Source organism: Schizosaccharomyces pombe (genome assembly GCF_000002945.2).
Source record: "Schizosaccharomyces pombe strain 972h- genome assembly, chromosome: III".
Taxonomy (NCBI): Eukaryota; Fungi; Ascomycota; class Schizosaccharomycetes; order Schizosaccharomycetales; family Schizosaccharomycetaceae; genus Schizosaccharomyces; species Schizosaccharomyces pombe.
The window spans coordinates 1,426,011-1,453,116 of NC_003421.2; the positions used below are offsets into that span (position 1 = coordinate 1,426,011).

Consider the following 27,106-nt stretch of genomic DNA (forward strand, 5'->3'; position numbering starts at 1 on the left):
GCAAGTGTTTTGACTAGATGCACAGCCAATTCCCAGTCGGTTTTCGTGAGAAACATTGAAAATATTTAGCAAAATGAGTTGCAATGATTTGACTTTGTTCTTAAAAACTTGGAAAGATATATTGCAAAAAGCTGCAAGTTTTAGGGTTACATTCAAGTTCTTACTGATGACCATTACTTTGATCTCAACTAAAATTTTAAATTAAAGAGAGAATTTTTGAAGCTATGCAATTACAATAATAATAACTTCGTAGCCTTTCAGCCTTTTAGCGTATCTGTTTACATTGAATTAAAAACTCGATAGTATTATTTTATATTTTTTAATAAACATTTTAACGTGTGTGTCGAAAGACATATATATAGTATAAATAATTTGTAGCTCAAATTACTTTGCTATGCAGACTAAGACTGGTTTAATGTGTGCAATGGAAGTAGTGGATGTATTCACTCAAATTTATAAGGGTATAACCTTTTTACTAGTCTAGTTTTGTAGTTTCAAGCTTCTAGTCCTCTATAGTCCTTAAAAAAGTCGTTAAGTTCATAAAGACGATACAACTTAAGAGGTAGCCAACTCATAAGAGATTTTCTGCTACATACCTTTAACAAGCGAGGAACACAGTAATTTCTGAATTTCTATTTGTAGTCAAAAATCACTGAATTATCAGTTTGTTTCAAAAACGAGAGGATTGTTTAAACTAATTTGCATTTTCTTAAACCAAACTTATTGTAACTTGAATAATCTCTTTAATCTATTTATTTTGAAGGTCAATGAACTCTTAGACAGATATGAAAATTGCTCAAAATAATACCGTAAGCTTTCCAAGAAACTAGATGCTGGTATTTTAAACAGTATGGATCAAAAACAAGAAAAAGTTGAAACTCATAAATGCATTCAACTGCACGACATATTTATTTCCTTCATGTTTTGATTTTATATACTTGGAATACGTTTCACCAGATCTTTAACGTTTTCTTACGCACTTCCATAAAATCTCACACCATGGTGAGACATGAAAATAACGAAATTTCAAAGTCACTTAGAACAAACTACAATTAATGAGTTGGTTGTTTAAATAATCTAATAAAAAATGTCGTATAAATTAGACCAACTCACTCGTCTTCCTGAAAACAAGAAATGTTTTGATTGTGATGCTCCAAATCCACAATGGGCATCTTGTAATTTGGGAATCTTCATTTGTTTGGATTGCAGTGGACAGCATCGTGGTTTGGGAGTCGAAAAGAGCTTTGTCCGCAGTATTACCATGGACAATTGGAGTGAACGTCAAGTGAAGATGATGGAGGTAAGCATCAGGATTGATACGGGCTATTGGAGTTTGTTGGTTATTTTACCAAAAAAAAAACATATATATATAATAATTCATTTGGCTGAGAGGGTAGCGCTATTGATCTGCGAGTTTGCTTGCCGCTATTTCGAATTTTTTCCAAGTCATTTAGTGCCTTTTTTTGACAAGAATAATGTTTAATGTTAAAAACAAGTACATGACGCGCAATTGATTATCACCTGAAGTTATAAAATGCAAGCTCACTATAATTTCATCAATGACTTGAAACAACATATATAGCCCACATTTGTTGCATGCTCCTGACTAACTTCTATACAGGTTGGTGGAAATTCTAATGCTAAAACATTCTTGTCTACAGACCCGATGTTTTCTGCTGCCGGAAGTATTCGTGAAAAAGTATGATCTTTGAACCTTCTATATTTTTTCCAGTTTACCTTATTTTGATTTTATTCACATTGACTAACACATTTTAAGTACAATACCGACATTGCTGAGGACCTACGACAAAAAATTCGTGCCGAAGTAGATGGTGTCGAATGGGTCAAAGTTGATCGTCCTAAGAGCGTTTCCTCTCATGCTTCTGTAACTTCATCTTCAACTGTTCCAACTATTCCATCAGTTTCAAAAGAAGCAAATGATAAATATTTTGCAAAGCTTGGTTCCATTAATTCCCAACGCCCTGATGATTTACCCCCTTCACAAGGAGGTCGCTATCAAGGGTTTGGAAGCTCTAACTCTGTTAATCCCAATTCTTCTGCTAGAAATAACGGTGGCTCTTTTTTGGACCAATTATCATCTAATCCTGTTTCTGCACTTAGTCATGGTTGGAACATGTTCTCCAGATCTGTTTCCCAACAGATTCAAGACGTAAATAAGTCCTATATTCAGCCAGGGATTACAAAGGTACAAACATTTTATTGTATCCAAAAAATAAAGTTTCTGTTGTACTGACTCTGTTTTTAGGTTCAAGATCCCGAAACAAGGAAGGATTACATGAATGCCATTAATAATTTCTCTAGTAACGTTCAGGAAGGTGCTAAGCAATCATTTACACAACTTAAATCCTTTTTGGATGAAAATGTATATTCCGAAAACCCCCAAAACACCCGCGGTACTTATGATGCGGAAATCGACTCTCCTTATTCAGCTCTCGCTGCCTCTCCTCCACCTGAAGACTATTCGAAAAAGAATTTCGATAAGCACGATTGACTTTTTTATTATTAAACTCGTAAGCAGTTTGATATGTTTCATTGCTGTTAGGAGTGCCTCGTCTATCAAGCATTCGTCAGCTAAAACATAAACGAAGAACGCTACCGATAAAAAAAATATTGCTACTTCATTAGAATTATCTGACATTTGAAGCTTCTTCAAGTATAATACATGGGGAACTGAAAAAAAAAGTTTGTATATATTGAAGACGGAGTCTTCTTGTTTATTTCTGTTACAAAAGTTTCATCGTTTTAGGCTTATAGTTCAAAACAATGAAAAAAATGATAATAACATATTTTATTTTCATTAGCATAAGTTGAATGCCGGCTAAATTTTAAGAAGATAACCGGATCATGTGCTTTCTTGAATAAAACCAATGACTTTTTTCTTTTTTAGTCGACGATGCCTAATCGGTATGTAGAGTGGATTTTAAAAGAAAACAGGAAAGACGAAGATATGAGGATATAGGCATTGCCGGTCATTTTCCAAAACAAAAATGCTGGTCATAACATAATTAAATCAAAATGCTTAAAAGCTCAATGATAAAAATCATTCTAACAAAAGACAATAAGTCATTGACCCATCAAATATGGTCATAAGGCGCACTGCCTCCAGTGTCTAAGTTAGACAACGGCTGGCTAGTAGCATTGGCTGATTCGTTACTAACTGGTACGTAATACTGATTTGGGTCATAGTAATAAACGAAACCGAAGGGGGGAGTTGAGACCTGACTAGCAGGTGAATAAGATCGTAAAGTATCGGCAGCAGGATTGGACATTACATTCATATCACTGCCAGAAAATGGAGGAGGCATATAAGGATAGACCGCGGGAACGGTGGAATCATAATTTTGAGGAAACGACCAGTAAGTCGGCATAACAGAGTAGGATTGATATGCAATCGGACTATTGGCAGTAGGTAAAGGGGTTGTGTACATGGTTCCCGGTGCTGCAGGTGCATTACCAGCGGGAACATTGGTCATGGATGGCATTTCACCGGTAGTCATATTCGCAGAAATATAAGCTTGCTGAGAATCATCTCTTGCACGTACATTAGAGGGATATATGGAAGTAGGGTACGTAGCGGAATCAGCGCTAGGATGCATATCCACAACAGGAGCGTTAGAAGATCCCGGTGTGGCCGAAGGGGACTTTGAAGTTGATGGAAATTCCTCTTGAAATGAGGGTGAAGGATACATTTTGTCATTTGTAATAGGAAAATCGTAAGGGACAAATCCAGGAGGAGCAGAATGAGTTGGTACAGTGGCTGGAAGAAAAGCCATATGTGGATGGGAAGAGACGTTAGGGGAAAAAGGAATAGGCGGAGCTGCAGAAGGTAAAGGGGAGAAAGGTAAGGGATACATTCCCATAGGAGGAACATTCATTTTATGTTTGGGTGTAACCAGTGCTGGTTGGGATCCAGGTATACTGACGCGAAGAACTTTGTTCTGATGGAGACGGGGATTATGCACGACATGGACAATTTTCTTTTTAGGTTGAAAATTGATGGCTTTCATAGAAGAGTTTCCAAACTTTACACGGATATCGAGGATCCTTGACGATTTACGATACCCCGAATTTTTTCCCTCTTTCCCTTGGGAATTAGGAAAAGAGGTGTTATTAAGAGGCTCCTCAAAATACTGCGTATTAGGAGTATAACCACCTCGTTTGTAGTTCTGATATCCATAAGCCATACCAGCTTCCCTTCTGGAAGGCATGGATGAGGGAACAGATAAATACTGCGGATCCGCTTCCAAAGGTTTATACATTGAGAAGGGATAGATATTGCCGGGAGCATTATTTAAACCAAAATATGGCATGGAGTCAATTCCCCCGGTAGCGTTTATAAAATATGTAGAATTTTGTATAGGAGGATAAAAGTTTTTTCGGTTATTGTTATAATCATCTCTCTTGGGTTTTCTTCGATATCCTTGAGAATTTTTGTAATACGTCCTGTTGTTACCGTAATGGGTTTCTCGTCGGCTTACACCAAATCCATTACTTACAGGTAGCTCATCAAAGTTCTCAGTCTCCAAACCAATTTCCTCGGCGGTGACTTTCATATTTCCTTCTTTTCGCGATTTAATATCTGTGGACGCGTCATCGTTCGATGGAACTTCAGGATTTTGATTTTCCTCTTGAACAATTCTTTCGACCGCCTCCTTCTCTCTTTCAGCGCCCAATCGTTCAAATTCCGCCATTTCTACCTCAATTTTCTCCATTTTCTTATTTAAAATTGAAGTTTCATCTTCATTCATTATTTTAAGTCAATTCAAAGCAGAAATATTCAATTCCGCTTGAATTCCAATATCCGTCTACTGTATTGTTAAGGCCGGGTACATTGCTCGCGTATGGCAATGAATACATAGTGCATGCTTTAGCTTGCGGACCGTAAAATGTAAAATAACATTACGCGTTCTAACGCATTGATAAGATTACTTAGCAGGTTGCAATGCGGAAATCTTAAGATAATAGAAATCTAGAATATTACCATTGTTTCTAGTAGTATTAACAATTAAAATAGGAAAATAAATTAATTAAATAATATTCAAAGATGAAACGACCGATTAGATTAATAGAAACGTGGCTTGTAGTTAGATCGCCGGATTATTTATTTATATGAGTTCCAAAAAAAAAAACAGAAAAAGAGTATTTATAGAATCATTATATCGGGTAGTATATGTACATATTTGAGCACAATTCAACAATATTAGCACATTATAAAAAAGTAAGGCTGGTAAATTGGGATTTGGATGGAAAACCCTGAAGCGTCGTTGCATCAGCTGAGATGGATAAAGTAGACGAGACGACGCCAATAGGAGACATTCATATTAAAAAGTGTGTTGTAGTATCCGGCTTTGATACAATCCGTTCAGGTTGAGTGTCCCTGCGCCGCTTCATGGGGATGTCCACGCTTTCAATGACTCCATTGTGTGTTATGTAGTCCATAAATCATTTTAGGACGATCGTAGTTTAAAAGCAAACAACGAGTCAAAGTGGATTGATGCTCTTAATCGTTTTATAAATAAAAACCCAATTAATAGAAAAAAAAAGAGTCTTAATTATTTGATGAAACCTTCATGATATACTCATAAAATGTGAACTACTCAAGAATCATAAGCACGTGGGGATAAATATTCAATGGTAGCCGAAGGAAATAAAAAGTGCCGAGGTACTTTAACTAGCACCTCTGGACCGAAGCCTGTGCCCCCATTTTTCCCTAACAGGAGAGTGATCTTCAAAATCATAAATGTTATTTTCATTTTTCATGATTCGACGTTTTTTGATGCCGACATTTTCAGCTTTTGTTAAGTTGACCTCTTTATTATTATTCCTCCCATTCGAAATTCCACTCTTAGAGCTTGCAAAGTGCTGATCTATATATTCTAAATCATTTTTTCTTCGATACGCTTTCATTTCTTCATGTTGTATGTTATATTTTAAAGGTACCTTTGTAGTATCTGGTTTCTCATTTTCCATAGAGAGTCGTTTGTAAGAAAACGTATGAAGCAGGCTATATTCGGCTGCCTTTTTTTCTTTCTCACCAACAGAAAATTCTAGGGAATTTTGAGGAACGACTTTTTGAATCTGTTGTTTGAGATTTGATGAAGAGGGGGACAACAAGTCGTCAAGTTGAAAACTGTCGTCATTGCTTGAGGGCGAAAGTATCAAGTTTGAAAATTCTGGTAAAGAGTCTACCCTAGTGTCTACCCTAGTGTCTAACGCCGTGGATGGAGTCATGTCGGTTTGCGATATATCAACCTCTCTTTCATTCACTGCATTCAGCGGTTGAAGTTCGAGTTCATGTATTGAAGCTTCAGCATCAGAATTCGCCGTTTCCAATAAATTAAAGTCGTTATAGCAAATAGAATCACTTGGTCTAAAACCTTGATCGCCCCAAGTAGTAAATAATGTGGTGTCCGTATTTTCGCAATTGGCTTCACCTCCAAAGTTAAACGTTTCTTTACTCAACGCAATATTCTCAAAATTGGAGTGATTCAAAAAGAAGCTTGGTGTCCAATTGATAGCAAATGAAAACAACGCCTGAAAGATCAACTGTTCGAGAACGAATGACTTGATTTTAGGACGAACGACAATGTCCTCACGAAACGTAGTTGCATGTAAACTTGACAGAAAATTACACCTAGTATTTTCTCGCTTCTTGAAAGCCTTAATTATCGAGCGCCAGCTGGGTGCCTTTTTAGTACTCTTAATCCTCTTTTTTACTAACTGAAAAGAGCAATTATTCTTTCCTGTTTGTATTTGAGATTCTTGACATTTCTTAATGATATTATGATTAGTTGAAATCACAACGCCAATGAAATTAGACTGATGCTGATAAGAGTTATTTGCAGGTTTAGGCCCCGAATCTATAAGCTTCGTTTGTAGGTGTGAAAAACAATTGCAAGATGGGTGTTTAGCGCTACGTCTATGATGGTAAGTAATCCAGGCGCCAAACTTTTGTACAAAGTCAACACAAATCTCATCCAAATCCGGAGGTACCATCGTATATGCTGAGTTATAGCCATTATTTTTTGATATTTTTACGGGTTCATTATAAATGTCTATAATTATATCGCAATCTCGTAAAATCTGCGCACGAATATAAAGATAATTAAGCAATTCTTCAAATCCATCCAATTCTTGTTCTGTAAACGCATTGATATCAAACAATCTACCAGTTTCATATTCAGCAATTATATCATCAATTCCATCACGACTCGAATTATCTGGGAACGCAAGGTAAAAATGTATAGCTGTGTACCACATTATGCTCTCGAAATATGGATACTGATACTCTTTTTCAATTCCCAATTGTAGCTCAAGATTGTAGATTGACAACTGGGGATAGATATGAAGGAACGTTAAGAAATTACCAGCAATAGAAATTGTATCACAAGGTGTCACAACGGCATAAATCCATCCTGAAGGAACCAAAATTGTTTGCTGCGAATGAACTTCGACGCAGTAGCATACATCAACCATATTGGGTAGAAACTTTTTGTCGCTGTCATTTGAAGATGTTAGCCAGGCTGTATAAGCTTCCCAATTCTTAGATGTTCCTGGAATAAGGTAAAATATCTTACATCCGTCTAGAATATTGTAGTAAGCTGAGGATCCACCAAATTCAATATGGAATTCAGTATACGAGTTTTCCGCTGACATTAAGCAGTAAGTATCAACATGGGGATACTCACCCAACGCAAAGGAACCAGGAGGCCAGACAGTATTAACCAAATCGAGATCACGAACGATGTTAGGCTTCCGGACGTAATAGGCAAGTTTTGTTGTAGAAACCTCTAAGCTCAAGACGTCGTATATTCGACCACGTTTGCTGGGCTCGAGGCTCATGTACTTTACCCAACTTTCCATGTCCATTTTATTTGGAATTTGTTTTTGTGTCACAACATCCACAAGGGCGAGCGGACAATCATAACCAATTAAAGTAGCGATTTTACTCAGATTTAGTTGCCGCGTATTTTGTGTATCAGACGAAGGAAATATTGTGGGTTCATTAAATCCAGTATCCCTAAAATAACTAAAATTTACACTTTCGGCAGGCATACGACGAAAGCCGTCTTGTGGAAAAGACATGCCAAGTAATCTTTGATGGTTTTTATGAAGATTGGGATGTCTTTTTCGACGACGATTACGACTAAGGCATCGTGATCTTGTTTTGTCTACAGATTGTCTCTCACTGAAGTGAGGCTGTGCAAAGGAAGGTGCATCAAGCAAATATGTATCCTGAAATTCTGTATCTACCGAGACAGGTGAAGTATCAAAAGGATTGACGTATTGAGGGTTTATGCAGGATAAATGTGATTTTGTCGCAATAGGAGTTGACTGGTTTCCGCACCATGAAATTTCCTCTTTCGAAGAAATAAACGAGTCTATTGAGTTTAAAGAGTTTTCTAAAAGGGAAGAGTGTACACCAACGCAGAGAGTGCCTGAACCACTCAGGTCATTGCTAGGAATATCAATGTCTTGATTTATAATGTCATCGTATTCAAGCCAGGAATCCATCTTAAAAGTCCCAAAAATTAATTGCTTACTAGCAAAAAGGTAACTATAAAATTGCGATGCAAACTAAGGAGATTCTATGGCTGTGTTCTTTGAAAAAAAAAATGAGTTTAAAACTGCTAGTGACTAGTAATATAGCATTACATATAATAACAGAAATGATAAGTATCCAAAAAAAAGCAGGCAAACTCGTTAGATTTGAGTCTAACTTTTTCTTCAAAATGCCAATAAAACCGAACTCTCAGTCAACAATAATGATGATCCTCTAATTCAACCTGAAGCTTTGTTCAAGAAACGAAATAATATCAATTATAAATAAGCAGTAATCCATAGACTTCAAAACGTCCACTCCATAAGCTTGCGTGTCTCTTTTATACGATTTAGCACAAGCGCACTTCTATTGTGCAGCTTTGGAAAGATGAGCCAATTCTAAAGCTTCCGTAGAGTTGAGTTACAAACTACCCAGAATTTTTGAATAGTAATTAAATGTTGGTACTACGCACGCGATATTACAATTACAGACGCTAGGTCTAAGTGTTAGGAAAATGTTACTTTTTGTTACTTAAACCGAGTATTTACACACTTGCTAGGTATATAGTTGCGTCTTTCTAAACATTTCTTCAAAAGCATACTTGATGAGTCAAGAAGAAGAAATTAAAGAAAGTTCTCCTGAAAAGGACCTTAAACAAGAGGATTCTGAGGAAGCTATGGAGGTTGCATGAAAATTAGTAGGCGCGCATATTTCTGCAGCTGGGGGCGTTTTTAACGCTCTAATCAATATGAAAAATATCAAGTAAGTATATTCTTAAAGCAATCAGCTTGAATATGTTGAGAAAGTGTACGTTAGGCTTGGCGTAATCGTGCATTATTGCGACTTGCAAACTGATTCACTAGTAGTTATTAGCAAATTGTTAGAGGATTTGCTGATGGTACGTCTATTTGTCGTTTTCAAAAACCATAGCTTATGCTATAAACTTTTCTCACATAATTTTGAAGGAGGTGACTGATGTGTGCAATAAACAAAGCTTATCTGCTAACGAAATTTTATATCAGTGCCAATAGTTGTGCTTTTTTTGTAAAATCACAAAGAAAATGGACCTCTCCGGATTTATCGGAGGATGTTGCTCAAAAATTCTTGGAGACAGCATCCGAAATGAAATTCGATGCGAGCAAACAGGTTCTTGTCCATGGAAGCTATCTGATTAACATGGCCAATGCCGATGAGCAGAAAAGAGAACAGGCATTCAATTGCTTTGTCGACGACCTGAAGCGCTGTGAAAGACTTGGTGTTGGTTTGTACAATTTTCAGTATGTCATTCATAGTGTGCTCTATTTACTTATATTTTACCCAAAACGTACTAACTCTTTTGATCTTTGTAGTCCTGGTAGTACTGCTTCGTGTACAAAGGAAGAAGGAATCAACAACTTAGCAGAATGCATCAATCGTGCGCACGAAGAGACCAAAAGCGTTATTATAGTTACAGAGAACATGGCTGGTCAGGGAAATTGTCTGGGAGGGACCTTTGATGACTTTGCAGCTTTAAAGTCAAAGATTAAGAACTTAGACCGTTGGAGGGTTTGCTTGGACACCTGTCATACATTTGCTGCAGGCTACGATATTCGCACCGAAGAGAGCTACAAAAAAGTTATTGACGAGTTTGACGAAAAGGTTGGAGCCAAATACGTGTCTGGATGGCACTTAAATGATTCCAAGGCTCCTCTTGGTAGCAATCGTGATTTGCATGAAAACATTGGTTTAGGATTTTTAGGATTAGAGCCTTTTCGACTAATAATGAATGATTCACGGTGGGATGGGATCCCATTAGTTTTGGAGACTCCTGCCAAATCTCCAGAGCAATGGAAGAAAGAGGTTGAACTTTTACGATTTATGGTAGGTAAATCATCAGATGATGTCGAATTAATGAAAGAATCAGCGCGTTTGTCCAATTTAGGAGCAGCATCCCGGAAGGAGCATTTGAATAAATTTGAAAAAAAAGAAGCAAAGAAGGATAGAAAGAAAAAAAGCAAGGATGGCGATCAAACTACTTTGTTACTCAGAAAAAAGCAAAAGCTTGGAAATGCAGAAGTTAAGAGCTTGGATGAATAAATTCATGTAACATGCAATTTAATGAAAGATAAATCAAGGGTACGATTTAAAAATCCTAAAATTTGATTCATGAATTGCATTCCCAGCATTTTATTATTGCCTTTATCCACTATATTATGTTTTGGCACAAATGACGTTCTCAGTTTCTTCATTTTTACACTGCCTATTTTGCAGTATTTATCATTTGATTCAGGAATTATTATCGAAAGCAACTTCGGCTCAATTGACTACTTTAAAGGCATCTTTTTGTTTCAATTATATCCATATTCTTCGAACACTGGAATACGGAATTTTTAATCATATAACGATACATTACTTATAATTTTATCATTTTACCATTTCCCATGAGCAACGCTGTTCAGTGCTGGACTGCTCTAACTTTCGTCCTTGCCCTACCCTAAAGTGCTAACACAACATGTGACTGTTCTTTTTGGGAGTCACTAAATTTCTCATTTTATGTTAGAAGAATCTCTACACCACCCAAAAACTCCAAGCATAAAAAGATGTCTACAGTCAAGGTCAACGGAGCTAAGAACGGCGGAGAACGTATGGTGTTGCCTGCCGGCGAGGCCGCCGCTAAATACTATCCTGCCTACCGTGAAAACGTCCCCAAGAAGGCTCGTAAGGCTGTACGCCCTACCAAGCTCCGTGCTTCTTTAGCACCCGGAACTGTTTGCATTTTGTTGGCTGGACGCTTCCGTGGTAAGCGTGTTGTTGTCCTCAGTCAATTGGAGGACACTCTTGTCGTTACTGGCCCTTACAAGGTCAACGGTGTCCCTATCCGTCGTGTCAACCACCGTTATGTGATTGCTACCTCTGCCCCCAAGATCGATGTCTCCGGTGTCTCTGTTGAGAAGTTCACCAAGGCTTACTTTGCCAAGCAAAAGCGTAGCGGACCCGTCAAGAAGGATGAAGCTTTCTTCGCCGAGAACGCTCCCAAGAACGCTCTTCCCGCTGAGCGTATTGCTGACCAAAAGGCCGTTGATGCTAAGCTTCTCCCTGCTATCAAGGCTATCCCTAATATGAAGGAATACCTCGCTGCTTCCTTCGCTTTGTCTAACGGTGACCGTCCTCACTTGATGAAGTTTTAGATTCATAACCTTAGGTAAATAGGTAAATCTATCTTTGTGTTGGCACTTGCGGGACTTCTTATTTATTGAAACTTTGGCATTTCCGGCCCTTGTAAGATTCCATCGAGTTGGTTATGCATGCGCTAAGTAGAAGAGCAGTGCACTGCACATATGTATCTAAAATTTTTATAAAATTGGCAAGTAGTTACTGAACATATTTTTTTGATTGTTAAAGCATATTGACTTCAGAGTGTAGTATAATGTATGCATTTGATATCATTTCGCTGAAGCAGATCTGATTCTTGTATATGTAATTTGGTGTATAATAACTATATAACTGTGGTTTGTTGGTTGCCCAGTATATATATGAAATGTAGTTAGCTATATGTTTAGCGATTTAGCTTTGTTATCGCTTTTCGTTACATTTGGAAATGTTGTAGACGCCGTTATTTCATTCACAACTTGTATCCAATTCAAGTTCAAGTCTGTGCTAAATTTTCTTGTATGCACATAACTTTCTTTTAGTGCATTAATACTATCCCAAAATAAATATTTGTGATCATCAATTTTCAATAGAAAAGCAATTTCCGTTTTGAGCGGCCATATAAAAGGCAAATTTCTCAAATGGTCGTTAGCAGAGCGATAGCAACTTATTATGAGTGAATTATCAACCTATAAAGGTAAGAGAAATTAGGACTCATTGCTCTGAGCTAACGAAAGCAGGATACTCGCCTAAACACGGAGACAAGGTTCCAGTGCTCCAGAACTTGAACGATTTAACACCTAAAGATTTTTATGATAAGTTCATTGCTACCAGGACTCCCGTCATCATTAAATCCTCCTTACCAGAGTCTGACTGGAAGGGTTACCTATGGCAGCAACAGGATTACTTGCTCTCTAAAATTGGTGATATCGTATGCAAGGTTGAGCCGATCGATCCTGTTTCTGGGACCTTTGGACAAGGTATGAGTCGAAATGAAATGTCCATCAAAGAATTTTTTCAAAAACTAAAAAATGGTGAACGACTTTATTTGACTACACAGTACGATGAATCCAACGAGGTTTTAGATGGAGATGATGAGGTTTCTCTTCTTGTTAAAAGTTTATGTCCTCATCCTACTGATGGTTTGCTTACCGACTTTTCAATAACCCCGGCATTAATGGGCAATTTGGTCCCCCAGCAATGCAATCTTTGGATTGGAAAAAGTGAGAACGGCACTTCTTCCGGTTTACACCATGATTTTCACGATAACATATATGCGGTCATTTCCGGATACAAGAGATTCGTAATTATTTCACCAGATCATGCAAATCAACTTAAACTCTCTGGAAAAATTTCAAAAATCCACCCTAATGGGTTAATTTCTTATGAAGGTGAAGATTGCCCTCAGCGCAGCGATGGACTCACTGAGCTTGATGCTGCAATTGCAAAAACACAATTTTTAGAAAAAAAAATTGGTTCTTTGAAAGAACTAGCGGTCCCTCAAGAAAGTATCGAACTATTGGAAGCTGAATATGAAAATGAGATGGACAGAGTTCTTCAAATGCAAATTGGCGGACCTGAAGAAGATTGGAATGATTTAGAAGAAGGAGATGCTGCTAGCTTGTTAGACGGATCAGTTGGCGGTGATCCGGAAAGTGATATTTTATTGAATGAAGGAAATGATATTGAAGCAACTAGTTTGCAGGATACAAAACCCGAATTACCTGATCATTTTACCAAGGTGAGTGTTAATGGATTGCATAAATTCATGGGATTTGATGATGCTAAGAATGTTGATGTTGATAAAGATGAGCTTTCTGCTCTTGCGGGGACAGTTCCTCTAGTGGTGGATTTAGAACCTGGCGACATGCTTTATTTACCAGCAAGTTGGTTTCATGAAGTCACCTCTTCAAGCGCTAGTTCTGGAGGTAGCGATGTACATATTGCATTTAATTATTGGTTTCATCCTCCCGATAATCTTGAAGACTTTGATCATCCCTACTTGGATCGCAACATTTGGCAAGCCAAGCGTCATCTTGTTGGAGAGGCAATTGATCAATTGTATGCTACTAACAAGAAAAACGAAAAACGACCGGCAGAAGACGATTCACCTTCTCAAAAGAAAACTTGTCAATAAAACACTTATTTATAAAACATTTAGAATTGAATAATTTTAAATTTATTAATACAAACCCTTGAAAATCCCTTGTACTAATGATATAAAAAAAAGTCGTAATCGTACTCCAATGACCCAAAAATTGGAAATTTTTGTACGTTTAAGAAAGACAATTGAAAAATGAAAGCATAAAAACGGGGATTTATAAAGATAAGAAGGATTTTTGGATAGCATACTTAGGTTCACTATTCTAAAAAAATTAATTGTAAATTATTCTGAGGGAGTTTCGACGGCTGTATCATGATTTTCAGTGGAAAGGGGGACATCTCTAATTATAACAAGTCCGGCAAACATAAATAAAGAGGCAACAAGTGAGATATGGAAAAGATCCTTCTCGGTGGCAGTATAAGCAACATTAATGATATTACGAATTTGAGTCCCTTGGGGGTATGACAGAGCAGTTCGTAGGTCCCGGAATATTGATTCAATTTCTGGGACAGGAAGATGATCTTTAAGGTCATGTAACAAACGACTTGAGAGCCTCTTACTCCATACGCCTCCTGCAATAGCAGATCCAAAGGCACCACCAACAGAAGAAAACGTTAAATACAACGTGAGATTCATACCTAATTTAGCATGTGACGATACTGACTGAACAGCAATTTGCGCACTTAACGTCAGTAACCCACCTCCCATACCAGCAAGTATAAGCACTAAAACTAGGGGACGGGTATAGTGGTTATCGTTAATACCAAATAAGATGATACCCAAAATCCCCAATACGTACATAGGAACAGAAATCATAAGCAACATCTTGAAGCGACCAAACCGCTTCATGAGAAAACCTGACAGGATAGCCGTCGTAGTCATTGAAAATACAAAAACATTAAGGGTAAGGCTACTCATGTCAATTGATAATCCATAAGAGACTTGAAGGAAAGAAGTTAAAAAATTTGAGAAAATATAATAAGACATGAAATATGTGAAAATTAAAACGCATGAACCAAGGATGGTACGGTCTTTCAAAGATTTTAAGGCGAAAACGGGATAGCGTGCATATTTGACGTCGTAGAAGCATAGGGTTACTAACAAAGCAATGGAGAGAGTTATAGTAAAGAGAGTTAAAATTGTTGAGTCTGGTGAAACTACCTGACTCGAATGGGAAAAAGGCAGCAACAAAAGCGTAAAGCCAGACACAAACAACACTATTCCAAGACCATCCAATTCCTGCCAAAACAAATAAAATAGTCTAAGTTTTTCAGGAGTGGAATGATTGATCAAGTTATGATGTTCTCTATATAAACCTGCAGCCTTGGCTTTTCTTTGGTTTAGGAAAAGCGAAGCCAAGAGAGGTAATGAAACTGTTGGTAAAATGAACGCCCATATACCATAACCCAATCTCCACCCATAATTTTTCTCAGGATGAAAGGCTTGAGCAAGCACTGGTCCAATCCAAACAGTTGCAAGATAGGGAAGTTCTGGGATAGCAGAGAGAATCCCCCGATTGAGTAGCGAAGATGTGTCTGCAATAATTAATTGAGATAACAGACCTAGCCCAGTTTGGCCGCATATATAGAGGATATATGCTACGGTAAACATTTGAATATTTCGAGAAAATGCCAATGAAAGATATCCCAACACTGTCATTCCTAATGCTAAACTAAGACTCTCCGAACGTCCAAAGACATCGGCAGCCTTTACCATTGGTGCTCGAACAACTGCTAAAAGAATATTGCCCACCAAATTGATTGTAGCCAAGTTTGAATGGGCGGAAAAGTTGCTGGTTGCGTATCTTTGCAAAGAATACGTAGTTTGCTGCTCTAATGAAGATGCAAATGACAACAAATAGAGACTAAAAGAGAAGACATTGTGTTAGCTTGATCATACCACAAACACAAACATTCAACAGATGTATGCAAACACTACGTGATTTATGGATTATCATGACTACAATACTAACATACCCAAGGTAAGCAACAATAATCGATCTTTTAGACCATGTTGAAGCAATTGCCTCAGCTTTGGAAACACCTTCTAGTGACAATTCTGAAGTACGATCATTTATGGGTCCAGCATTATCAAGCTCTTCTCTAAGGGGATGAAATTGCTGTTCTAAATTTTCGTTATTACGAAAACTCTTTTTACGATGCTCCATGCTTCCATAATTCTCAGTCATCCAGAGTGTATGGTAAATGGCAGTATGCAAAAGGTACGCCAACACAAATTATCAGATCGTATAGCAAATTAGAGTTTATCTAACCGAGATGTTTAATGAAGTTGGTAAACAATAATAAATAAAGACTGATGAAATGCAGACTAGTTAGTTAATAAGAGGTTTTTGGTTGCTTTAAGAAGCGGTTAAACTTTTTTAAATAATAGAAGAATTACACTTTGACCCTTTCTCCGAGGTTCAGGCTAAGCCGCCAATTTGATGTTCCCGCAATTAACTCCTCGAATTTATGAGTGATGGCTTCAATAGGGTATTCATTTGTTCAGAGTATTCAATTTAGTTTCTAGTCACACTTAAACATTTTGGAAGTATTAAAAATTACAGAGATTGGTAGCAGACGATTTTACAGCATGCTCGAAATAGAAGCATTAAGAAGAAATTGCAATATCACTCAGACTAATGAAATCCTTCTAAACACGAAAACATAATCTAAAGAATTGCTAGTAATATCACAAATTGCTGATAATTAGAAGGTGTTTACATTTATGGCAACAAAGATGAATGATCTAGCAAAAGAGAGTTTCAGACCAAAGAAAGTTGATGCTTTTCACTTTATAGATTACTCAAGTATCTACTTTAAACGGAAGTAAACAAGTTACGAAGGTAAAAAATTTCAAACATTTACAATCTTAAATTAATAAACCTATGCTTCAAAAAAAGACAGGAGTTACTCTTCTAATAACACTTCTTCACTAACTAGTTGTACTGGATGTTCTGTAACGAAAGAATGGACTGGGTTTGCAGTTTGGATAGTGTATCCAGCTCTCATAAAATTTGTTTGCTTTTTGCAAGCTAAACGTTTGACAATGGTTTTTCTTTTTCAACTTAAAGCACTTTATGCCCCATCAATTAGTCCTTCTTACTGGAAACTATATTTTTCTTGTCAGTTTGGAGTTCAGCAACTTGTCAACTACCCACCACTTTGGGAAGTGGTTAAAAATAAGCAATGCGGAATGACTGAGACTGGCAGAACCAGTAAATATCGTGTTGAAATTCAACAAATGATGTTCATTCTAGGGGAGGTGCAGGATCCTCTCCCAGAAACCACACAATTAGTCGAAGAGCTAATACGTGGACAAGTGATGGAGATGTTAATTCAGGCAAATGAGCTAGCTTTACGACGTGGCTCAAGATCTATTACTGTGGAAGATTTATTTTTCTTAATTCGCCATGATCGTGCAAAGGTGAATCGACTAAAGACATACCTGTCATGGAAGGAAGTGCGCAAGAAAGCGAAGGAGCAGGATGCCAATCCTGCCGATACAAAAGATCTTTTTGAGGAAGTAGATTCAAAAACAAGGTCAATGAATGCAGTTGCTATGCCTTGGGAAGTAAAAAATATGTTTACAGAGCCTGTACCGGAAACAGAAGAGTTTGAAGAAGATAACGATACGATGGAAATGGCATATGCGACGCGACAACGTCTTAAAATGGCAGATGAACGCACGAAGAAAATGACGCGTGAGGAGTATGTTCATTGGAGTGAATGTCGACAAGCCAGTTTTACTTATCGAAAAGGCAAGCGATTTCGTGAATGGTGTGGCATGTCTATTCTAACAGATACTCGCCCTGATAATGATATTGTAGATATACTTGGCTTCTTGACCTTTGAGATTGTGGCTACCTTAACTGAGGAAGCACTGGCTGTGAAAGATCGAATGGATCGGATTCAAAATAGCTCGGGTAGTGGAGGCTCTCATGCAGCGCATCATCCGAAAAATTGCAGTTTATTTGATGGACTTACTGAGGGGAGAACTCCCCTTCAAGTTTCTCATGTTTTAGAAGCTTTTCGTCGTTTGCAAATCCCCGATAAAACTCATACTGCTATGCGCAGTTTTCATGGGGGTTTGGTCAAATCTCGTGTGTATCTTATCTAATCATTTTCACTGTCTCTTCTTTTTTTTTAATTGCTGTAAGGCTTCCATTTACATCTAAATGCCCTGTTTTCCTGTAATTACCCATACTAGGTACGTATATGTTATTATCCCCATTACTGGTTCTCCTTGAAACAATATGGTTTAGATCTTACGAAAGCCCCTTTACTTTATGGAGATATTAACTACTCAATATATTTCATCACATTAGACTGTTGTCTTGCATCTCCGATTGAATTCATAATTTTATTTCTATCTTTCCACTAAGCGATATTCTTAATTGCAGCAGTGGTAGTATTTGGACTTTTGGATTTTTTAATATCAAATTTTTCTTATTATACTGGAATCTCATGATATCTGTGAATATTTGCAAATCTTCTTACCAAACTTCGTTTACTCTATACAAACTGCTGATTTTCGTAATGAACAAGGGGATCATCCTTTTGATATCGTCAGTGCGAAATTTTTAAAAAACAAAGGGTTTCTTTACGTTTTTTTTTTGTTTTCGAGAACATTTGAACTTCATCACTGAGCGTCATTTTGATCATACCTTCCACCTTAACATCATACATACGCCAACTCCAAGAATAACCGAACATTCGTATTCCGAAGCACTCACAGTACTTAAGAGATACAAAATTCAGGAATTTTAAAGACTTTTTGATTTATTATAATTGTAATTCTTTATAATTTTTTGCTATCCGAAGAATTCGCTCAACAAGATTACAACATGACATCTGGATCTCCCAAAATTACAAATTTGCTGACTCGTGTGAAGCGCATCATTCCACCACTTCTTGATACCTTCCACAAAGGTCAAGCCGGTCGAGTTGGTGTTTTTGGGGGTTGTCAGCACTACACAGGTGCTCCGTACTATTCTTCGATGTCGTCGATGCTCTTCGGCAGTGACCAAAGCCACATATTTTGTGAAAAAGAAGCTGCAAATGTCATTAAAAGCTATTCTCCTGATCTGATTGTTCATCCATTTTTACGTGAAAAGGACAAAGCTGGACCAGAAGATAGTGTCGATAAATGCTTTGAACTTATAAAGCCCATGATGGGAAGATTGCATGCCATCGTAATTGGGCCTGGATTGGGACGTGATGAATGGATGCAAGAGATTATGGCCAAAGTAATTGAGTATGCGCGCAAAAATGATATGCCTATGGTTATCGATGCTGATGGCTTGTGGTTAATTCAACAACGTCCCGAATTGGTTTCGGGTTATCATAATGTAATTTTAACACCTAACGTTATTGAGTTCAAAAGACTTTGCGACAAGCTTGACATTAAGAGTGACGGACCCGATGCTTGCAATCAGCTAGCTGGCAAACTAAATTTGCTCATCATTCAAAAAGGCCAATCCGATATTATTTCCGATGGCGCTACTGCATATGCTTGCTCCGTTCCTGGTGGTCTTAAACGTTGTGGTGGTCAGGGTGACATTTTAACTGGTATACTTGCTACATTCCTTGCTTGGAGACATGCTTATCTTAGCAAAGAATGGGATACAGAAGGTAATATGGATGCTAAAGAATGTCTCTTCCTTGCCGCATTTGGAGCCTCTGCCTGTACTCGCTGGTGCAGTCGTTTGGCGTTTAAGGAATGTGGTCGTGCAACTCAATCAACTGACCTGGTCAGACATGTGGGTAAAGCGTATAATGCGTTAATGGAGGATGAGATACCGTCTGTCGAGGAAAAAATAAAAGATTAAAAAAAAATAATATTTAAAAACCAAGAAGATAAAGGACCCTTAAACTAATAATTGACTTTTTTGCTTGTTTGTTCCCTGGAATTGACATTATTACCATGTTTTCAAGTCTTGGTTCAAATTCCCAAGCAAAGGGATACCTTAAACTTAGTTACTAGGAATGACTGAAACGAAAATACCAGATTATTAATGAAATAGCGTATTTAATTTTAAAAACCATGTTCAAAATAAACATTGCATAGTCGTTGGTATCATTGTTGTTGAGGAAATTTGATGTAGCTGTCACCGTTTTTATTTATTGTAACAGACAAGGGCAAGCAGACTCTTCTTTTTGATTCGTAATTGTCATTATTTACATTATCAAATTTAACGGAAATTAGTATTGTTCCTAAGTTTTACTATAAGACGATGTATCTATGAGCACGACAATAGCTTCGGAAACCAATTCAAACCTTCATATAATAGTTAAATTCTAATATTCTACGATTTAGATATCTAGATTATTAATCAATTCCTATCTTGACCTCAACGTTGTATTTTCATTCTACTGTTTTTCTTCTTGGAAAGTCATAATTGACAATATGGAATATTGAAATGCGTTATCAATTAAAAATGTTACTATTTAATTTGAAAAAAAGAAATGTGAGATAAAAAGAAAGAACATGGATAATAAATATCTCTTTTATGGGATAAAGATGCACAGATACGATTATTTCGAAAACACGGTGATCACGGCAAAGACCCCGTAAAATAGAGCAATTGGATAAGCAACCAAGAATCGCATATTGTTGACTTGTAAGATACCAACAAACATAGCGCTAGCAGCGTAAGTACACCAAATACATGCCAAAGCCGCTAATGCGTATCCTGCAATACCACTAAAAAGATACAGTTAGTATTAAAAATTCCTAAAGCATGAAATTGTGTAACGATTATCTAAAATCATTTTACCATATATCAGAGATCGATCGACTGACGTACTTGAATGTGAATATATTTTTAAAAAAGGCAATCACCACAAGAGGGAGTAAACTGTATCCTAGAACGCTGACGGTTCGAGTGAAAAATAAATTTTTAGCGGACATTAAACGTAAAACAAAATGAAGGCTAAGAGAGCCCAAAAGGGCAATACCATAAATGTAACCGAAGTGAGAACGACCGTGCAATGATAAAAATGTGCTGAATAATAAACAAAATAGAATAGGCCCTGCCATATCTGTATCATCCATGATATGAACATCGACATGCTTAAATGGGTTTAAAACATGAGTTGTCTAATGAAGAAGTTAGCTTAACGCGATTCATTTAAATGATTTTCTAATCAGCATCTAAAATATGAAAGTTGAACAAAAAAAGAGAATCAATAGAAAGTTTGTTTCTACATTAATTGAAAGAAATATTATTTTAGTAAAAAAAATATTTACAATCTTCGATCACTTTCGAATTTAACATTTCACTACGAAATCACTCTTTCCCGTTCAACCATTCAACTCTTCAAGTTTTTCCATCGTTTGCGACGTACCTTTTGCTTTATATGACCAAAATTTATTTCTAACTCCTCCAACAAAGATGGCTCACCAGGGTAGCCACTCGTGGAAAAAGCAGCAAGCCATCCTTGGGACAATGGTTCGTGTAATGGCTCGTCATAAAAACCAGCAGCACGAGATTGTGTGTTGAAAGAATTGTCAGCTGTATAGGAATAATCGTAGTATTGTAGATTAGCTGGGTTGTTGTAGTAAGCCATCGAATTTAATTTTTGGTGAGAAACCTGCTCTTGCTAAGTTAGGAGAGAGTAGGAGGGAAAGGTGGGTAAAATGGAAGCTCCTCCTTTTCCCCTTCAACTTTGATTAACAAGCTTTAAAATAGTAATCTTCTCTTTTTTTTTTAAGAAAAAAGCCCCAGTGTGAACAGCAGCGAGAATTTAAGACGGTAAGGGATTGGGATATTTGAAGGTATCGTTAGTCCCAATGAACTTCATGATATTATAAGATGTTCTGTTAAACTGATGTTGAAAATTATTATCAGTTCTGTTATTTTGCTCATTAATTGAAATGTACTTTCGGATATCATCTTTGCATGATATCAAAGTTACAGTCTTTTCTTAAGCTCTTTGATATTTTCATGGCCAGTTCTATTGACATAACAATGAAGATGAAACATATAAAATTTATATGAACTATTATTACAAATGTAGATTTCTGACCCTTGCTCCAAGGAAAATTGTGCATATACAGAGGAAATTAAATGTAAACATTGCTATAATACAGTATAACAGATATTTTACGAGCGACCAAAATTCGTAAGGCATAATCCAGCGGCTTTTTAAAAATTCGTGGATTCAGCTGAACTGTACTATGTAAATGACAATATTATTGCTGTTAAAATATTTGAGCTCATACTTTATACCTGTTTAAATAATACATGAACCGCTCAAAACTAACTTTGGGATATTAAGAGGTTCCAATTTATTTGATTTATTTTTTAATTGTTAACAATTGATTTTTCTACTCCTTAGTATATACCTCAGATGGTTAGTATATGAGTCACTTGAGCTATCGCAAATAATTCAATACGACTAAACAGGTATTCATTTATTGTATACATTAAGAATTACTTGAATTACAATACTAAGCTTATTTTTAGTTATTCTGACAGTAAAGGAAATTTTGAAGTTATTGGTTTTATTTAATTTGAAATTTTTTATTAACTTACGTTACTGTGGCACACAAAGGTTTCATGAAAAAGAGTATTTTTGTGTACCTAACACAAATTGATTATCAGAGTTATTTTTTTATTGTTCTCCTATTTCATTATTTAAACACATTTATGTAATTATTTACAATTAATGGCAGCAAAAATTTGCATTTCATAAATTTACTGATATAAAAAATCCAAAAAAAAAAAATACTTCTATTTATCTAAGGATCACAAGAAGCTACAAATAGAGTAAAAAAAAACTTCAAGAAAACAACAGAAGACGATTATCGCTATTACCCACGACTATTTATATCCTAATTGTAAATTATATTTTCTTTATAATATTCCATCCATCTCGCTAAAAATAAGCTTAATTTTAACGGCCAACAATATATACAAAAACTTAGTGTCTAGTTTCACTATAATAAAGAACTTACTTTTTGCTCTAGAAGAAAAGAAAAAAGAAAAATGAAATGATATGAAGATCTTTCACTCATAAATTAACTGCGGTGTGACAAAATTAGCCGTGACTGGCTCAATGAGAGAAATTTGTTCCTTCCAAAAATTATAATAAAAAAGTCCCATATGTTGTAAAAGTTAAACGAAAAATAAATCGTTTCGAAGCAAGTCTTTGTTTCCTTTGTCAGTAGTAAGCTGTAGGGATTTCAGGAGTTTACACGGAACTATTATTTCTCAGTTTTTGTCAAGCAATTGAATTCTACAGTAATCTTTGTCTTTCACTTAATAAGATATATGTAAAACTTAAATTTGTCTATGTCTGGTGCATAGTTTAGATATTTTCTTAAATCATATTTTTGTAGCAGTTCTGTCAACTCTTCATCTACCACCACGTACATATATGTATATTTTCATTAGTAGCCAATTTTTTTCGACAATATAGGTTCTAAGAAGCATATAATTTAAAATTTTGATTTTTTTCAATCCAGCTCCTCGAGAAGCTCATATTTATTCATAGTTTGACGGCTTTCTTGGTCAGTCGTATCAAAGCAAGCGCAAAGATTCCCACATTTTTGTACTTACAATAGGCTTGTCAACGTTTACTGGAGGAGATTTGTTAAAGTTAATCAATTCGATTAGATTATTGTTTGGATTCAGGTATTGATCGACTCATATTTATCTCTACATAATATTATATCCACGGTTTTACTTTTTTAAAGTCAAAGGCAGTCCCATTTAAGCCAAAAGATTCGTTCGTTTCTCAAAATTTAAAAAGAAAATATACTTAATTGAGCACTTCTGGTAAATCGTTACAATATGCGAATAAACTTTGTTTTGCTCATCACTCTTATTTTACCATGGTTTGTGTCCGGAGATTCTTCTGAAGAAGCCGTGGACGCGCCTTTGGATGTGAAGGATGACACCGGCAATAAGGATTACTATAAAGATTCTACTGGTGCCTACCACTTTGATAAATTAATTGTGACCCCGTTGGAGTACAGAGATGGAGAAAGCTGGAAACAATCTGTCATTTACTGCGACCTCATATTTGCGAAAGAAAACAAAGAAGAAAAAGGTTCTTTTGTCAAAGCGCAACTGAAAGAGGATGCCGAACATCCTTTTATTTACAGACTGCTTAAACTCCAAACACCGTTAGAAACTTATCGTGGATTTATCGATGGAAAAAATACAGAGATTCTTGATGAGATTAAATCAATAAACTTATTCGAGGATTTTCTCAGTGAGTCTCTAGTCCCCGAAATCTCTCCATCAGTTAATATACCCATTGATGAAACTGCATTGTATTGTTTTATCGGAATTCAAGAAACTGAGCCAATTCGTATTCCTTGGCCTGTTTTGACAGTCGAATTTTATGGGGATGCACCTCCTCCGGAGTCTTATTTTCGTACCATAAAATCCACCTTATTAGCGATATCGATGTTTTTAGGATTCATTACACTAACATGGTTGTTGCGTTGTATTAAAAGTCAGTCCGGGGTTCAACCTGCTCAAATTTCCCTTGCATTTTGGGTTTTTATCTTTGTGTTTACCCATTCATATCAGGTGTACTCAATGGTTGCCATCGGAAGGGGTTCCTTTTCAACATGGTACGTAGTTTCCTTTTTATTCTCACTCGTCTTTGAAGAAGGATTGGAACAATCTGCATATACATCATTTTTATTGGTATTGTGTTTTGGCTTGGGAATCACGAAGCCTGCTTTAGTGAAGTACTATGTTTACCTAGCCTTTGTAGCCTTCGTTCAAGGTTTGTTTGTCACGTTTGCACCCCTCTCCTATCCCGTGATGTCCTTTTATGGGGTTCGAGGAATCCTCCTCAAGCTAATTTGGAATATCTATACTTTTGTTTACTATGGATTGCCATTCTTTGCAGTTTACCGACTGTACAAGCAGGCTGGTGAATCAAGGAAACTTGGATTTGAGGCCAAGTACTCTCTTTTGAGGACTTGCTATATTGCATTAGCTGCTGTGACCGTAAGTAATTGCCTATTTTTGGGAGTTGTTCGTCCCTTACTTGGCAGTCAACTTTCACTTGGCTTCCAACTGATAACTTCCTGCATCACGTTTGTTGACTTCTTGGTTTTTGCTTTTCTCTTTGATTGCTCAAAATTTGTCTTCCTAAAATATCAGCCGATCCCCTTTGAATGGTATGCACTGGAATCGATGGAATCCCTTAACCTTGAACCAGCGCCCGATCGTAAAGTGTAAAAAAGCTTTTTGATAATCAGTTTTATATTAGGTCGAGAAAACGGTAGCTGTGTGCGAAAATTTAATCCTTGAAAAATGGTTACTTAATATTTTTTATTTTACTTTTGTGGTGACAGTTCTTACATTTTCTTGATTTTCTTAATTGCACATTCCCATGAGACGCCATTTCTTGATTTTAATACTTGTCTTTTTAAATTGCTTTTTTCAATTACTATATCTTTATCCAGATTTTTTACACTATATACTCTTTCATGCTATTATAACTTTACAAATACTTCCATCCTTTATATTTTTTGCTAACACAATCCCATTTTCTATACATATAAATACGATTCAGCTATATTGAATTCGTACAACTACCTCCTTGATGATTTTTGCTACATTTTTTCTACTTTATGCCTTTTTTGATGATGATTTTGAATATATTGACACTTTGCTAAATAATTAAACAAGCTTCTCTTGATATCCTGCATCCATTTCAAATAGTATCACTTGAAATGTTACATAATTTTAACCATGAGCATCAGCAAGAAGCGACAATGTTTCTAATGCACATACCATTTATCGATTTAGTAATGAGAAAAGTTAAGTTTGTTAAATAGCGATAGAACACTAAACGACAGTAAAGATAATTGCATGCACTCTGTGTTATTATGGAATACCCTATATATCAGTATACCAATCACGCAATCGGGTTGAACTGTTGAATAGTTTCTGGCATGTATTTGTTTCTCTCTACCTTTTACCAAAACGGAAGTTGGAATGGAAGTTCGTATGTATGTCTGAAAACGTAGCTGTTTCATTCCGTTTAAACTAAGACTTCCTTAAGCCAAATAAGCAGTAAATGCTCAAACATATGAAATATTCTTTAAACCCCTAAAAAAAGAAGATCTAATACGTAAACCTTGTGTTCTCTTACTACATTCAGACACGCATTTTTAAATTTGATGAAATTAATGTGTTTGTGAGCAAACTATAGTCATGTGAATGTACGGAGATGATATGGCACGATGATTGTGGACGTAGGTATCCAATATTGTGTGGGAAGTAAATTCAAAAAGGGGCGTCTAGGGGAATGATTAAACGTTTAAACCACGTACAGGAAATCGGAACACTGTATAGGATGTTAACTGTTTTGAGTATCACTAGTTCTGAAACTTGCAAGGAGAATATGTTTATTAGATGATACAGATGTCGTTCAAGATGTTAAAGCTTTAAATCTTTGCTTATGATTAGCTCTATGTCACCCCTGTATTTTGCTTGTGGTTCGTATGATTCTGTACAGCTCATCGATGAAGGGTAGTGGAGTCTTGTAGATATTGGGTACTACTGACGATAGTATCCCGAAGCAGTTTTGACCTTTCGACGGCAATTGTAGTTTGCATCAATAGCGATTCGAGTGGATGGATCGCCTATTATTGTGAGTTGTTTATTAGATGATGTACAGTTCGCATTAAAGATAGGCGGTATGTGTCGTGAAATGTGCGGAAGTTTGTGGAATTTCATGTTTAAAGGGGTTCTCAAGGGTTAGTCGAGAAGTCGTATTTCTTGCTAATATTTCATCAAACGGGCTAGATGTGACAACTGTTCGTTATCGTATGTTTGTCTTTCTCACTATATTGATGTGTTATCAAACTTACTGGTAACTTAGTTGTTGGCGTTACCTAAACATATTGCCATATTGCAGTAGACGTTTGTGTTATTAGCTGAATTTTTCAAATGTTTACATCGTTTACTCGTTCAGTACCCAGTGGTTAGCTATAAAAGTTATTTTGCTAGCCTCATCTGACTAAACAGAGGAAAAACGCTATATTACATTTGTCTATCGATTCGTATACGTTTCCATCAGTAAAATCGAGCATATAATCGGCAGCATAAAAATCGCAAAAGGGGTCAGGGATATTGGTCGTTCTCGCTCGTCTAATGTTATCTGTTTATTGTAGCGATTATCAAACATTTTTTACAATTAGGAAGCTTCAAAAAGTACATAAATGACCATCTACTGCCTGATAATCATTGTTAGTTTGTTTGCCAATTTCTAGGTCTTAATACTCGTCCTAAAAATTTAATTTTGCAACATCTGTTTTTGTACACCTTTTAT

General features: G+C 36.4%; 11 protein-coding genes and 14 long non-coding RNA genes across 25 annotated transcripts; 14 read left to right on the plus strand and 11 right to left on the minus strand.

The window, feature by feature from the left end:
* Positions 1–421: 421 nt before the first annotated feature.
* SPOM_SPNCRNA.493 lies at positions 422–927 on the plus strand. The gene has a single exon (NR_150873.1). It is a non-coding gene; the product is annotated as a non-coding RNA (long non-coding RNA).
* SPOM_SPNCRNA.7362 lies at positions 424–2,709 on the minus strand. Its single transcript, NR_196700.1, has one exon. It is a non-coding gene; the product is annotated as a non-coding RNA (long non-coding RNA).
* On the plus strand, positions 1,039–3,453 carry SPOM_SPCC622.14 (GTPase-activating protein). Its single transcript, NM_001023176.4, has 4 exons — positions 1,039–1,300; positions 1,622–1,699; positions 1,778–2,206; positions 2,267–3,453. Exons 1-4 carry the CDS (start codon positions 1,088–1,090, stop codon positions 2,510–2,512), a joined length of 966 nt encoding a protein of 321 aa, NP_588186.2. The 5' UTR covers positions 1,039–1,087; the 3' UTR covers positions 2,513–3,453.
* Positions 2,733–4,839, minus strand: SPOM_SPCC622.15C (uncharacterized protein). Its single transcript, NM_001023177.3, has one exon. It carries the CDS (start codon positions 4,767–4,769, stop codon positions 3,096–3,098), a length of 1,674 nt encoding a protein of 557 aa, NP_588187.1. The 5' UTR covers positions 4,770–4,839; the 3' UTR covers positions 2,733–3,095.
* A 198-nt stretch (positions 4,840–5,037) lies between these two features.
* Positions 5,038–9,031, minus strand: epe1 (Jmjc domain-containing protein Epe1). Its single transcript, NM_001023178.3, has one exon. It carries the CDS (start codon positions 8,533–8,535, stop codon positions 5,689–5,691), a length of 2,847 nt encoding a protein of 948 aa, NP_588188.1. The 5' UTR covers positions 8,536–9,031; the 3' UTR covers positions 5,038–5,688.
* SPOM_SPNCRNA.67 lies at positions 5,125–7,058 on the plus strand. The gene has a single exon (NR_150054.1). It is a non-coding gene; the product is annotated as a non-coding RNA (long non-coding RNA).
* Positions 8,091–9,039, plus strand: SPOM_SPNCRNA.7363. Its single transcript, NR_196701.1, has one exon. It is a non-coding gene; the product is annotated as a non-coding RNA (long non-coding RNA).
* A 103-nt stretch (positions 9,040–9,142) lies between these two features.
* On the plus strand, positions 9,143–10,639 carry apn1 (the record flags this gene model as incomplete). The annotated part of the gene is made up of 4 exons (NM_001431040.1): positions 9,143–9,171; positions 9,262–9,325; positions 9,586–9,840; positions 9,913–10,639. Exons 1-4 carry the CDS (start codon positions 9,168–9,170, stop codon positions 10,637–10,639), a joined length of 1,050 nt encoding a protein of 349 aa, NP_001417975.1. The 5' UTR covers positions 9,143–9,167.
* str2 (siderophore-Fe(3+) transporter Str2) lies at positions 9,202–16,005 on the minus strand. The gene is made up of 2 exons (NM_001023182.3): positions 15,773–16,005; positions 9,202–15,660 (listed from the first exon to the last, which is right to left on the minus strand). Exons 1-2 carry the CDS (start codon positions 15,982–15,984, stop codon positions 14,079–14,081), a joined length of 1,794 nt encoding a protein of 597 aa, NP_588192.1. The 5' UTR covers positions 15,985–16,005; the 3' UTR covers positions 9,202–14,078.
* On the plus strand, positions 11,113–12,000 carry rpl6 (60S ribosomal protein eL6). Its single transcript, NM_001023180.3, has one exon. It carries the CDS (start codon positions 11,143–11,145, stop codon positions 11,728–11,730), a length of 588 nt encoding a protein of 195 aa, NP_588190.1. The 5' UTR covers positions 11,113–11,142; the 3' UTR covers positions 11,731–12,000.
* On the plus strand, positions 12,185–13,911 carry jmj4 (histone demethylase Jmj4). Its single transcript, NM_001023181.3, has 2 exons — positions 12,185–12,389; positions 12,433–13,911. Exons 1-2 carry the CDS (start codon positions 12,365–12,367, stop codon positions 13,827–13,829), a joined length of 1,422 nt encoding a protein of 473 aa, NP_588191.1. The 5' UTR covers positions 12,185–12,364; the 3' UTR covers positions 13,830–13,911.
* SPOM_SPNCRNA.7364 lies at positions 14,663–16,246 on the plus strand. The gene has a single exon (NR_196702.1). It is a non-coding gene; the product is annotated as a non-coding RNA (long non-coding RNA).
* A 426-nt stretch (positions 16,247–16,672) lies between these two features.
* Positions 16,673–17,263, minus strand: SPOM_SPNCRNA.7365. The gene has a single exon (NR_196703.1). It is a non-coding gene; the product is annotated as a non-coding RNA (long non-coding RNA).
* spt3 (SAGA complex subunit Spt3) lies at positions 16,944–18,590 on the plus strand. The gene has a single exon (NM_001023183.3). It carries the CDS (start codon positions 16,992–16,994, stop codon positions 17,913–17,915), a length of 924 nt encoding a protein of 307 aa, NP_588193.1. The 5' UTR covers positions 16,944–16,991; the 3' UTR covers positions 17,916–18,590.
* On the minus strand, positions 18,150–18,554 carry SPOM_SPNCRNA.7366. The gene has a single exon (NR_196704.1). It is a non-coding gene; the product is annotated as a non-coding RNA (long non-coding RNA).
* Positions 18,479–19,872, plus strand: nnr2 (NADHX dehydratase Nnr2). The gene has a single exon (NM_001023184.3). The coding sequence runs from the start codon at positions 18,643–18,645 to the stop codon at positions 19,624–19,626; it is 984 nt and encodes a 327-aa protein (NP_588194.1). The 5' UTR covers positions 18,479–18,642; the 3' UTR covers positions 19,627–19,872.
* Positions 18,658–18,900, minus strand: SPOM_SPNCRNA.7367. Its single transcript, NR_196705.1, has one exon. It is a non-coding gene; the product is annotated as a non-coding RNA (long non-coding RNA).
* On the minus strand, positions 19,165–19,406 carry SPOM_SPNCRNA.7368. Its single transcript, NR_196706.1, has one exon. It is a non-coding gene; the product is annotated as a non-coding RNA (long non-coding RNA).
* A 331-nt stretch (positions 19,873–20,203) lies between the features above and the next one.
* SPOM_SPCC61.04C (Rab GTPase-binding protein) lies at positions 20,204–21,562 on the minus strand. Its single transcript, NM_001023185.3, has 3 exons — positions 21,146–21,562; positions 20,605–20,897; positions 20,204–20,501 (listed from the first exon to the last, which is right to left on the minus strand). The coding sequence occupies exons 1-3, from the start codon at positions 21,365–21,367 to the stop codon at positions 20,333–20,335; spliced, it is 684 nt and encodes a 227-aa protein (NP_588195.1). The 5' UTR covers positions 21,368–21,562; the 3' UTR covers positions 20,204–20,332.
* On the plus strand, positions 20,278–20,827 carry SPOM_SPNCRNA.7369. Its single transcript, NR_196707.1, has one exon. It is a non-coding gene; the product is annotated as a non-coding RNA (long non-coding RNA).
* On the plus strand, positions 21,036–21,825 carry SPOM_SPNCRNA.7370. Its single transcript, NR_196708.1, has one exon. It is a non-coding gene; the product is annotated as a non-coding RNA (long non-coding RNA).
* Positions 21,826–22,581: 756 nt separating this feature from the next.
* SPOM_SPNCRNA.7371 lies at positions 22,582–23,575 on the minus strand. Its single transcript, NR_196709.1, has one exon. It is a non-coding gene; the product is annotated as a non-coding RNA (long non-coding RNA).
* On the plus strand, positions 22,779–22,999 carry SPOM_SPNCRNA.7372. The gene has a single exon (NR_196710.1). It is a non-coding gene; the product is annotated as a non-coding RNA (long non-coding RNA).
* On the plus strand, positions 23,164–25,601 carry SPOM_SPCC61.05 (uncharacterized protein). Its single transcript, NM_001023186.3, has one exon. The coding sequence runs from the start codon at positions 23,596–23,598 to the stop codon at positions 25,003–25,005; it is 1,410 nt and encodes a 469-aa protein (NP_588196.1). The 5' UTR covers positions 23,164–23,595; the 3' UTR covers positions 25,006–25,601.
* SPOM_SPNCRNA.1197 lies at positions 25,408–26,643 on the minus strand. The gene has a single exon (NR_150055.1). It is a non-coding gene; the product is annotated as a non-coding RNA (long non-coding RNA).
* Positions 26,644–27,106: the final 463 nt, after the last annotated feature.

Coding starts and splice junctions, on each gene's coding strand:
- SPOM_SPCC622.14 (NM_001023176.4), top strand. CDS start 1,088: ATGTCGTATAAATTAGACCAACTCACTCGTCTTCCTGAAAACAAGAAA. Junction 1,301..1,621: donor GTCAAGTGAAGATGATGGAG/GTAAGCATCAGG, acceptor ACTTCTATACAG/GTTGGTGGAAATTCTAATGC. Junction 1,700..1,777: donor CCGGAAGTATTCGTGAAAAA/GTATGATCTTTG, acceptor ACACATTTTAAG/TACAATACCGACATTGCTGA.
- SPOM_SPCC622.15C (NM_001023177.3), bottom strand. CDS start 4,769: ATGAATGAAGATGAAACTTCAATTTTAAATAAGAAAATGGAGAAAATT.
- epe1 (NM_001023178.3), bottom strand. CDS start 8,535: ATGGATTCCTGGCTTGAATACGATGACATTATAAATCAAGACATTGAT.
- rpl6 (NM_001023180.3), top strand. CDS start 11,143: ATGTCTACAGTCAAGGTCAACGGAGCTAAGAACGGCGGAGAACGTATG.
- jmj4 (NM_001023181.3), top strand. CDS start 12,365: ATGAGTGAATTATCAACCTATAAAG. Junction 12,390..12,432: donor TGAATTATCAACCTATAAAG/GTAAGAGAAATT, acceptor TAACGAAAGCAG/GATACTCGCCTAAACACGGA.
- str2 (NM_001023182.3), bottom strand. CDS start 15,984: ATGACTGAGAATTATGGAAGCATGGAGCATCGTAAAAAGAGTTTTCGT. Junction 15,661..15,772: donor ATTATTGTTGCTTACCTTGG/GTATGTTAGTAT, acceptor CTTCTCTTTTAG/TCTCTATTTGTTGTCATTTG.
- spt3 (NM_001023183.3), top strand. CDS start 16,992: ATGACTGAGACTGGCAGAACCAGTAAATATCGTGTTGAAATTCAACAA.
- nnr2 (NM_001023184.3), top strand. CDS start 18,643: ATGACATCTGGATCTCCCAAAATTACAAATTTGCTGACTCGTGTGAAG.
- SPOM_SPCC61.04C (NM_001023185.3), bottom strand. CDS start 21,367: ATGGCTTACTACAACAACCCAGCTAATCTACAATACTACGATTATTCC. Junction 20,898..21,145: donor TTGGTCATATAAAGCAAAAG/GTACGTCGCAAA, acceptor CTTCTTCATTAG/ACAACTCATGTTTTAAACCC. Junction 20,502..20,604: donor AAAAATATATTCACATTCAA/GTACGTCAGTCG, acceptor GTATCTTTTTAG/TGGTATTGCAGGATACGCAT.
- SPOM_SPCC61.05 (NM_001023186.3), top strand. CDS start 23,596: ATGCGAATAAACTTTGTTTTGCTCATCACTCTTATTTTACCATGGTTT.